The sequence below is a fragment of the Ictalurus punctatus genome, chromosome 23 (genome assembly GCF_001660625.3).
Source record: "Ictalurus punctatus breed USDA103 chromosome 23, Coco_2.0, whole genome shotgun sequence".
Taxonomy (NCBI): Eukaryota; Metazoa; Chordata; class Actinopteri; order Siluriformes; family Ictaluridae; genus Ictalurus; species Ictalurus punctatus.
In genome coordinates, this window is record NC_030438.2 from 2747638 (window position 1) to 2759950 (window position 12313).

General features: G+C 38.4%; 1 protein-coding gene across 1 annotated transcript in view; it reads right to left on the reverse strand.

Moving 5' to 3' along the window:
• Positions 1-12313, reverse strand: part of sema5a (sema domain, seven thrombospondin repeats (type 1 and type 1-like), transmembrane domain (TM) and short cytoplasmic domain, (semaphorin) 5A) — a 231168-nt gene that overhangs the window by 165361 nt on the left and 53494 nt on the right. The window contains exon 2 of the mRNA XM_053674919.1: positions 6971-7180. Coding sequence (XP_053530894.1) covers positions 6971-7115 — 145 coding nt within the window. The 5' untranslated portion in view covers positions 7116-7180. The remainder of the gene's footprint in view (positions 1-6970; positions 7181-12313) is intronic.

Genomic DNA, 12313 nt, shown 5'->3' on the forward strand with positions numbered 1-12313 from the left:
AATGGGGGTTGAATAATTTTGACTGCAACTGTACAGTAGTACATGAAAAAATAAGCACTTCTTGGGGACTGACTCAGATTTCGGACACAGGCATTCCAACATCTGTATTGATTTTTGACGGTTCAAATTATACACAAGAGAGACTACAGCCTCAATCCTACAAGCCAATTTACAGGGAAAGAAAGTATGTGTATTCCCCATCAGGGAAAAGAAAGGTAGTTTAGGGCAGAGCTGGATTTGCTCTAAGGGTTTAGAAAACCAATTTAAATGACTAATTTTTGATCCTATGCCTACACAATTTCAGGTTTGCAGAAAGGTATATGCATGTTATGGTTCTAGGAACTTTTTGTTGTAAAAACATTCAATCTGTAAAGTTTGGGGGTTTTTCTGAGAATGTTTTAATATAACATTTATAAATGTTCTAACAACATACAGTTAAACTCTTATTGCATGTCATATTACATATCATAATGTTTGCACAATGCTAGTTTTGTCAAACTGTGGCCACTGTGGTAACATTGTGAAACAAACCATTATTACAGAATGTTTTAGAACATTTCCAAAACATAATTTTTGTAAAGTTACCAGATAACCCTTTTAAACCTTGTCAAAAACATTATAAAATGTTATGATAACATTTTCAATTATCTGAGGAGAAGGCATGTGCTAAAATTTTCATATGATAATAATTGCTGGACCTCAAAGAATGGTTTACACTACTATTACCATATTGTATTCTAAAAGTATTAAATTGCTCTATTGGTCAGCATAACCACAAAACATATTGTGGCTTGCTATCATATGTTACTTCATTACTTCTTATGCGTCGTGATGTCTTTTGTTCAATTTTTGTTCTCTATTAAGCTTAGATATATGGAAAGTAGCGTTCCATCCATCCATTTCCGCAAGTCTTATCCTATACAGAGTCATTTAAATGAATTTTTTTGATTAAGTTTTATTCATTCATTTATTTGTATTTCTCATTGCAGCCAAAAAACTAGTGAATATGTAAATGTAGTTTATGGCTGTGTAGGGCTGTTAAGTGAAACACAGTTTGAGGTGTTATTTACGGCAGTTTTAACCACACATTTAACTGCACCAATAAAATTCCCTAAATAGCAATGTCCCAAATATATATATATATATATATATATATATATATATATATATATATATATATATATATATATATATATATTGCTTTAAATATGAAACAGATAACTATGAAAAAGTGCAACCCTCAGTGTGTACTTTTTTTAATCCCGCTTCTACTAAAGTCAAAGTTTGCCAAAGACCAATTAGCTGAATTGATATTACCGAGTCATTTGGTTAACTGGAATTTGATCACCAGGTAAAGCCAAAGCTCTGGAGTTACAAACAAGAGCCAGAGACAGCTGGCCACGTTTGCAGTACCTCTTCCAAAATCCATGGTCATAAAAGAGCTGAGGCTGGAATACTGGCAGGGAAGTCAAAAGCAAAAAACACTGAGCTATAGAGAGAGTGAGCTGAATGTAGTATATTCTTACACTATGCACTACGTACTTGACCACAGGGTTTCTACCCTTTCCTCATAAAACAAATTTCACATTTTTTTAAGCCTTTTTTTTTCAGATTTATTTTTAACATTTATAAATGTAACATTTAAAAAAATACATTTTTAAAGATCAGTTACTGTAAAACAACATATTTCGAAACTTAGTCTACTAGCACTGACTTTATCAAAACAATATTCATACTTTTTCCAAAACAGTCCATATTGTACTCACTTCCAGCACAAGAACCATTAATTATCTTGAACCTAGTGTAGTAGAGTAGCAACATTTTAAAATCAAGTAATTTAAGAAAGACCTGTAATTTCCTGTTATCTTACTTTCCTGATCTATGCCTGAAATACACTACATAGCTAAATGTTTGTGGACACCTGACCATCACACCCAAACTGTTGCCACAAAGTCTGAAGCACACTATAGTACAGGACATCTTTGTACGTTATAGATATAAGATTTCCCTTCAATGTACGGGAAATGTAAGAGGCACAAACATGTTTCAGCGTGACGATGCCCCTGTGCACAATGCGAGCTCCATGAAGACATGGTTTGCCAAGGCTGAAGTGGAAGAACTCAAGTGGCCTGCAGAGAGCCCTGACCGCAACCCCACCTTCGGTATGAAGTGGAATGCCAACTGCACCCCAGGCCTCCTCGCTTGACATCAGTGCTTGACCTCACTAATGCTCTTGTGGCTGAATGGGCAAAAATCCCAACTGCCATGCTCCAAAATCTAGTGGAAAGCCTTGCCAGAAGAATGGAGGTTATTATAACAACAAAGGGGAACACGTCTTTAATGGGGCATTCAAGAAGCACATATAAGTCTCATGGTCAGGTGTCCTCAAACATTTGGCCTTATAGTGTATAAAACAATTAATTCCGAGATGATGTGCTGGAACTGTTGGGAAATAATGGAATGCAGAACCCTCTGGAACTCAGTGATAGCAGCCTGCTTTAGAGATCAGTGGTACTAATTTTTCTCAATAGTTTGTTTTGCATGTGGTTTGAATTTTTTAAATAGTCCCATACTAAGCATAAATGATGTTACACTGCAGACATGCATTAGTTTATGTTTCTACAACTTTTATCATTTTTGGGCTCTGGCATGGCTCAATGACTCAAAGCAGCTTGATGTGATTTGTCGCTTCTGTTTAGAGCAAAGTCTTAATAGTCATCCTGTATCCTTCGACATTAAGAACCTGACATTAAAATCTTGTCATTTCCTTGGAAAAGTCACTAAGCAGAACATTAGAGAAAAGTCCATTATTGTTTAAATGTACCGTATATATGGTATTGTATTTATGGGAAACAGCTAATGTTCTATGGCATTCAATGACACGCAGCACCAGTTATTAAAATGTACTGATGTCCGTAACCAGAAAATAACAATTATGCGTCTTGCTTATATTGTACATATACAACGTACTGTATAATGAACAATACTCAGCAAAAAAGAAACATCTTCTCGCATTCAACTGCTTTTATTTCCAGCAAATTTTGAACATCTGTAAATATTTGTATTAGCATAAAAACATTCAAGAACTGAGACATAAAATGAACAAGTTTCACAGACATATGACGAACAGAAATGAAATAATGCGTCCCTGATCAAAGGGGGATCAATAACAAAAGTAACAGTTGCTTTAAGTACTAGAGTGCATCTCATCCTCATGGACTGCACCAGACTTGTCAGTTCTAGCTGTGAGATGTTACCCCACTCTTCCACCAAGGCATTTGCAAGTTCTCGATCACATCTGGGGGGACACATGGTTACATGTAATTTTCCACTGCAAGGACGATAAGCTGTCCTTCCTGTCTCACTGTAGCACGATATGTCTCAATACAATCCAGTCTCGGAGGTCTACAGACAGTTCCTTGGACTTGGTTTGTGCTCTGACATGCATTGATGACTGTGGGACCTTATATAGACAGGTGTATGCCTTTCCAAATCATGTCCTATCAACTGAATTTACCACAGGCGGACTCCAATCGAGTTGTAGAAACATCTGAAGGATGATCAGTGGAAACAGGATGCACCTGAGCTCAATTTTGAGTGTCACGGCAAAGGCTGTGAATACTCATGCACATGTGCTTTTTTTGTTTTTTATCTTTAATAAATTTGCAGAGATTTCAAACAAACTTCTTCCACGTTGTCATTATGGGGTATTGTTCGTAGAATTTTGAGGAAAATAATGAATTTAATCCATTTTGGAATAAGGCTGTAACATAACAAAATGTGGGGAAAGTGAAGCACTGTGAATACTTTCCGGATGCACTGTAGGTGTGCAACAATTATTGGCACCACTATGAATTCATATGAGAAAAATATATTTCAAGTATATTCCCACTGATATTTAAAATTTTTTTTTGACTGGGAACAGGAAATTGTTCAACCACGACCTCCTGTTTCACAGGGGTATAAATGTGAGGTAACACATAGGCCAAATTCCCTTAGTCATTCATAAAAATATGTAAGACCAAGGACTGTTTTACAGCAAATAATTGTGATTAAATACTGTATAATAAATTTCTGCAAACAACTGCAAAATGCAGACAGTGTGTCTATAAAGTAAAGAGCCATTTCTGTTGTATGATATATTGCATATATTGATATATTTCAAAGATTGGGAGAGGGAAAGGGGAATTATAGAGTGTATAATGTCAGTTTATCAAAAATGCACAGGAAGCACAACCAGTGAACCAGCGACATGGCCATGGGTGCCCAAGGCTCACTGTTGTACATGGGGAGTGAAGGCTATCCTGTCTGGTCTGATCAGGTGTCAGAACACACAGTGCATCACAGATTGCTGTGTAAGGGGCTGCGTAGCCGCAGACAGGTCATGTTTTCTTTTACATCATGTGGATAGCCGGGTGTGCGTGCATCGTTTACCTGGGAAAGAGATGGCACCAGGATGCACTATTGTGTGATAAACTAGGGAATGTTCTACTGGGAAACCTTGGGGTCTGGCATTCATGTGGATGTAACTTTGACATGTGCCACCTACATAAACATTGTTGCAGACCAAGTACACCCCTTCATGGCAACGGTATTCCCTAATGGCAGTGGTCTCTTTCAGCACTGTAATGTGCCCTGCCACACTGCAAAAATGGTTCAGGAATGGTATGAGGAACATGACAAATTGTTCAACACGTTGACTTAGCCTGATCAAACATCTGTGGGATGTGCTGGACAAAAAAGTTCAATCCATGGAGGCCCCACCTCACTTACAGAACTTAAAGGATCTGCTGCTAACGTCTTGGTGTCAGATACCACAGCACACCTTCAGAGGTCTTGTGGAGTCCATGCCTTGACAGGTCCAAGCTGTTGAGGCACAATGGTGTCCTACACAATATTAGGCAGATGCTTTTAATGTTATGGCTGTTTGGTGTATAAGTTATCCCTGGCTGTCTGAAAAGCTGAGTCATTAAATGTCTTCAAACAAAGAATGAAGAGCCACCTCTTCACTAAGCACTTAAGCAAACACTAAGGCAGTTTAAAAAAAGACTGCCAAGCACACTCTGTACAAAGCCACCTTTTGAATGCTTTAAATGTAAATGTAAGCAGTGTCAGTTATGAGAACGTAGTGCATAGTGTACGATTTGAGACACAGCCACTACTACTTACTCCAGTATAATCTGGATCCCAGATCTCAGAGACCATAAAATGTGAGAAAGCAGTTATTTTAGTCTAGGTGGAGCAACATGAAAAATATACACATGAAGAAATATAATGGGGTTAAAATCATTCTAACCCATGTGGTGAGCTTGTGTATGCTGGGGCTGCATAAAGCCGTCTTTGTGGATGAATTGGTCTTATTGTCATTTGGTTGGTGTGTGGTTCTGATATTTCTGAACTGTGTGTAGCTCTTGGATTAATACCAACCCATGCACACACTGGAAAAACCACACAGTGAAGGCTGTATTATAATTTGCTCCATTTATTTGTTTGAAAGTTGCACATTGTTTGTGTGTTTGTTTGTGTGTGTGTGTGTGTGTGTGTGTGTGTGTGTGTGTGTGTGTGTGTGTGTGTGTGTGTGTGTGCGCGTGCGCTTCCATATGCTTGGACAGTCATTCCGAGAACTGGCTCCATTTAACACTGCTCGCTGTGTATTTCTGACAGGTTTCCGTGATTTAAAGGGCGTCTCAGTGTGTACATGCTGAACTTCACGCCTGTGCAAATCTGTCCTTGTATTTTCTAGGACTAGTCTGAAAGGTGCAGCTCAAAAAAAATAAATAAAAAAACCTCCAAGATATCGTGCCTTTTAGCAAGGGCATTAAACCATAATCTGCTTCTGTCAGTCTCTTTCAGTCTGTCGAGAAACAAGACCTCAGTGGCTCAAGCTAATCATATCTAGTGAAATAAATACAGGTTCAAACACACACTCCATACACTTCCTTGAAAGTGACCTTGTCCTGTTTTAAACACTCTGGAGGCCTTCTGGCTCCGAACAGCTTGATTACTTATTGAGTACTCTTAAAATGACATTGATCTCACGATCTATAATTTCATGGAGATGGAAAGAGAGAGGCATAATTACGACAGCGACAAAGTTTGCAGCACTTTATGGTCTCTAAAGGTGCTATCGTATATGTAGCATTTAGCTGGTGTGAATGAAACTGTGGAGTGGTTTGTTTTTTGTTCAAAACAGGTTTTGGTGGATGAAATCAGGTTGTGACAAGTGATTAGCATAAGTAACAATGTAACAATCCAAAATTTATTTTGGATATAAAATAACTTCCTGAATTATTAAGCACAGGAGTTTTTGCTGAGTATTTCATGGCAGTGTATAACCTAAAAACAAATATGCCAAAACTTCTTTGAAAACCTGGGTTTTCTTATTATCATAATATATCATAATGTAAATATACAAAAATTAGGACTCTAGGTAGGGTTGTAAGCTCTATTATGCTGTACCCCATGTAGGGTGCAAACAAAGTTTATTGGAAGACATTTGGGATTCAGCTTAATTAAAAGATAATGGATTTTACATGGATCGATCTGAAACAATACGAAGACTGATAAAATTATGATGTAGAAAACTAATCCAGCCCTATATTTTTGTATAAAAAAACCCTCCAGGATTTCGAGATTTTGTGACTGGAGAAATGAACGCAAAATCAAGCAAACTCTGCCATATTCGTAGGAGCTTGCAAATTTTAAAAAATACTGTCGATTTTCCACAGATTTGGGCCAAGACATGTCATGTGAAGTCACCGCCACGCCCATTCAGTCAAATCCCTCATCGATTCACGGGTGTCGAACATGAGTACAGCTAAATGACCATGCAAAACAATTTTGTCGAGTTGCAATTTCACCAATTCAAAAAAAAAGCATTAGAAAACTGCCAATTGCATTGTGTAGGACTGAACAAGGATCAAAATGCACTTAAGCTAATTAACTCTGTGAGTATATAAATGAAACTCACCTGCGTGTGAGATGAATGGATGCTCAGCTCGGTGGCAGGGTGAGTCTGTTCCCATAGCTACACCCCAGCAGGACATTTTTCCAGGCATTAGGAGCAGCAGAACCAGGAAGCGGGCCGGGCCGAATCCCGAAACACGGGGCGCCATCGGCCTCACAGAAACTCAACACTCTGTGGTTAGAGGCAGCCAACACAGCACTGCGCATCTGAAACCTACAGAGACGAGGGGGTTGCAAAGTATGAGCAAGTATGTGGTGGTTATGATTATTTATTAGTCTTAACCCTCTTACTGTATAGTGTTCATTAATTAGCAATTTCTGTCCAATGACCCATGCTTAGAGAGCAATACTAGGGTAATATTTATATTAAAATAAGGAAAGAGGGGAAAGACTAACACTAACACCACCTTTACAGTTCAATTTTCAAAGAGCACTCATTTGTTACACTTTTATTTCACTGTGTTACTCTACACTCAACATGACCTGACCATCATCTCTGTAATATACACTGAGTTGCCAGCTTACTATTTTCTACCCGACATTTCAAGTTCGATGAAAACTAACGTTACTGAAACATTTGTGTTAACATGCATTCAACTACAATGTTGCAAAGTTGTTGTAGGAAGGTTTACAAACAAACTATTATACCTCTCTTCACCTACTACAGAAAGAACATGCTGAAAGAAGAACATTACTGTTTATTTATATATATTAACTAGAATTAACTCAAGACAACAAGTTAACTTACGTCCTCGACTCTCTGCATAGGTGCCAACAATGCTAACAGGAGAAACCCATGCAGGCAGAGAGAAAAAATAGAATTTTGCCACAAAAAAAAAAAACTAGCATATGTCGGTTGATGAAATGGCTTATAATATAGCACCTACATTTTTAATACACATCAAAAGAAAGTACAGTCCTGCCATCTTGGTTTCTTTTGCTCCTGAATTCAGAGGTCAAATTTCAACTAGACAAAGATGGTGAATAAATACTTTCCTACATAAAGGGGAAAGTAACCAGTATTAGAGGTAAATTTGCCTTTCACGCCCCATGCCCTTTCCCCTTCAGTGGACTGTTTTTTTTCCCGCTGGGCGAATCTGATTTTGGTCTGATTGCTGTTTTATCTGAAAAAGCAGAGAAGCATAGTCCTTTGGTGTCTCCTCTATCGCATAGCAAGTGTCAGAAACTCTGAAATGCTACAGCTAAACTGGAAATTTTGGTAATGCGATGTTTGGCTGTGATAGATCATCCAGAGCATAAACTTTCATAAACATGTCTATACTGTTACATTAACCTGTATATATCACTAATTAGGAAGGTAGATGAAAAAGAATCTAGATACAAAGCAATAGAGTGAACAGTCTATTACAGAGCAGGACAGTCTGCTTTTTCCTCACATTGTTCTGGTAGTGAAAAGACAGAAGGAAATGGTGCACAGTGACACCCTGGTAAACTGTTGAAAGAAGTCAGAACTAGCGATGCTCTACAATCAGCGGGAAATATAATTCCCGCATTGCAGCTGGCCAGACTGAGGGTTGAAATAAACTGTACCTAACACTGCAGTGTGTGTGAGGGTGTGTTTTGAAACCCACCAATGGTCATTCAGTTTAATGAGGCTCGGCTCTATCTCAAAGAAGGTTCAAGTCGAAAGTAAACGAGAGCGTTGTTTTTGTATATGAAACCAATCTGCTGGGTTGACACTAACACCTCATTTAGTAATTGGCTGCACATGTCTCAGTAACTGCGACCGAAGCGCATGGTTTTGTGTGTGCAAGATTGTGCCTGTTTTGTATGGTATCCTGTGTTTTGCACAAAGGGCTAGACAATCCAAGGATATGAAATCAAGATCATGATAAATGACCACAATGCTTTAAGTATCACAAATATGGTCAGTGTAGCAAATGGTTTACTTTTCCTTGTTAGTGTTTTTTTAAATTATTATTATTTTGTAGGTGTTAAATAAAACCTTACTGACGCCACATTTTTTCTCTTATGTTAACAAACCTAAATCATCTACCTATAGTACAGTATATAAAAGTGTTTTGAGATGTGGCACATCACTTTAATCTGGTCTTTTCAAAACAACTTTCTTTCTTTTCTTTTTATGGTGTCTCCATTTCAGTGGGGACCTGAATATCAACAATAAAGAAATGAAAATTAATAAGGAATTAAAACTGACAGCAGATTAGACATTACACAAACACATGTTAATGAATAATGCAGTCCTGGAAAACATATGTAAATTAGAATAAACAATCTCAACAAAAATAGCCATAAAAGCTAGTGTCAATGATTCATCTTCAGTTACTGCTTCATCCTGCTCGGGGTCGTAAGGCGGCAACGCTGTCCGTTGCGCAACCATTCCAATCATTAAACCCAAAAATACATCTAATACAATCAGGACGATTTAATAAAACATATTTAAATTAATATGATAGATCATTAAGCCAAAAATCAAAGTTAATTAATTTGGACAGTCATTAGATGCTTTCATATCTGCTGAGGATTTGCTGAAAAGCAGTCCTATTGAAATGATTGAATAAGCAGGCACCATCGTCTCTGAGCTGTCATCTCTTATTTTCTATGATTAGCATCATCACTGACAGATGTTCAGTGTTGTATTAAGACATACAGCAGAATGGCCTGAAACAAGGAATGAAAGTGAAATAACCGTTACTCAAAGACTAAACAGTTTGGGAACAGCAGCTGTTGAGATCTGAGTCTCTGAGACATGACATCTAACCTTTTTACTTTGATTATTTCAGCCCAGTGCTATGAATCTGCAGAATGACCTGTAACTTTAATTCTATGACATACTGTAAATACCAAAATGGAAAAACACTAACTGGTACTCGTCAGTGGCTTAAGTGAGAATTTGTATAGTATCATACTGTCATGTAGTCCTATGTGTTCTGCAGTGTTTTCAAGTATTGACGTGTCTTTTTTTTGTTGTTTCCATCACCCCCCCCAAAAAAAATATTTCCCTCAAAGATCAATAAGGTACTTTGATAGGAGAAAAGTACCGAGCATGAGATCTTTAAAAGTCAGTAGAGGGTTATAGAGCGTGACAAATAAACAGGGTTTGCTGTTTTGCAATCAGGGACATATCTGGGGGGTCCTGGAGAGGCACTGGCCACCATCAAAATCTGACTGGTCACCACATGTGCCCCCCTACTGACAGTGGCAGTTGATAGGTTAATAGGTTGTCAGTTATGTGCCATTGACATTTTAATTGGAGCTCCTACTGGCCATGAAATTTTCATTCCTAACATTCGGTCCAAATCTGACCTCCACCAACCGGAGACCAAATAATGACCAATATGGAGCCTTTTAATGTGACGCCCATTAAAATGAAACGAATAATTAATGTCACTCAAATCCACCAAAAATCATTTTAGGTTTCAATTTCACTTTAACTAGTTAACCCATAGATTGATTTATTCAGAAAAAAATCCCACACACTGTCAAAAAAACACTTTTAAAAGCTGTAAATTTACGGTATTTATTTTACTGCAAAATATTGTTTTATTATTTTACAGTGTTGTACTGTTAAATATTTAGGCTCTTAGAGCAGTGCATTGGTTTACAGCAAAATACCAGAAAAATAGTGGGATTTAGGATGTTTTTTGGCAGCAGTAAGAATGCAAAAAAAATTCTCCTTCTTTCAACTTGAAGTTTAACTTCTATAGGCTAATAAATTAAAAAAAAAAAAAATTGAATCAGTGCAAGCTAGTTAAATATAGTTGTGGTGGTTTAGTGTTTAAGTGTTTTGAGTTTAAGTGCTTTGAATTACAGATCAGGTGGTTGTGTGTTCAAATCCCAACACCACCAATATGCCATGATTTGGTCCTTGAGCAAGACCCTTAAGTAAATTTTTTTTAAACCTTTGCCAAATGAGCAAATGTACTGGACTATGTATTGTTGTAAGATATTAGAGTACTTTACTGTAAATATGTTTTATATAATTTACCTGCTGCAGGTAAATTACTGTAAAATGTACAGTGTAAACATAAAATTTATTATTTAACAATTCCCCCATGCTTAATTCTGTGCCACTGTGTCCCTCCTTCTGAAATTTTTCTGTACACACCGATCTTTACAATGACAGTCTAGCTCATGAAAATACTAATGCTCTAACACTTTACCCTCAATAAAAAATATCTAGATTTTTATGACTATGCAAATTGAAAATGCCCTTGAATGTACATGCCTTGTATCCTTCCCCAGTATCACTTGCCTGTCTGGCGCTTCCAATTTTCACACATAACATCTGGGTTATGCATGTAACCCTGTTTCCTGAGATGGGAATGAGACACTGAGTGAGCGTCACACTATGCGAAGCGCCCTCACGTGTGACTGGTATCTTAAGTCTGTGTAAAATCATGCCTGTGGGAAAGAGTATACCCTCTCCATCATACTGAGGGTATGGCCTGTCACAGAGGCTCCATCAATAGGGGCCTAATTGTAGAAGGAGCCAACTTGCCGAGAAAAGTTCCTGTAAGAACTCCGGGGCTATTGCGCAGTTTACTGGGTTTCACTGAAGTTCCTAGCATTTCAACCTTGGTTAAGAGACCAGAATCTATGAGCTAGTGCCCCTCAGGGGCCAGACTCATAGTTTCCATGGTTCAGGCCGAGGGTGATAAATCCACCCTCCAGTTTGAGACAATAGATCCTTGAGAACAGGAATCTCCCAGGGAGTGCTGTCCAGCAATATGTTATCTCAGAAAACCATACATCAGCTGGCCCATAAGGCCAAACTGTAATACCAAATGAATGTGTGCAGCATAGACCACCTCGCCACAGCACACACATCCCATAAGGGTACCCCTTAGATAAAGCCTTTGAGGAGGTGACCCCCACAGTGGAAAGAGCCCCTATGCCCAGAGGCATAGCGAGACCGTGCACCTCATAAGTGATAGAGATTGCTTCCACTATCCAAATAGATATGCACTGCTTTGATGCAGCATCACCTCTACTGTCACTGCCAAGCAAACCAGCGACTGCTACAACTTACGCCACTGGCCAGAACAATGGATGTAAGTACAAAGAGCCATCACTGGACACAGTAGATGCAATCTTACTCTTTCCGGCGTAAGGACCGGAGAAGGGGAGTAAGCCTGCAGCACTTCTGGCTGGGCAGTAGATGTAGGGATTTAGGAATAATCCGGCCTAAGATATAGAGAGGCCTTGGCTAATCCAGGGGCAAAGTCAAGGCAGAAGGGGCAACAGAGACGTCAGGGCACGCAAAAACAGATACCTTTAGAGACCTCCCTCCGAACTGGATGCGGCACACTGATGTCACTATCACTGACGAAATGCGAGTCAGAAGCTTCTCCGAAGCTGACTC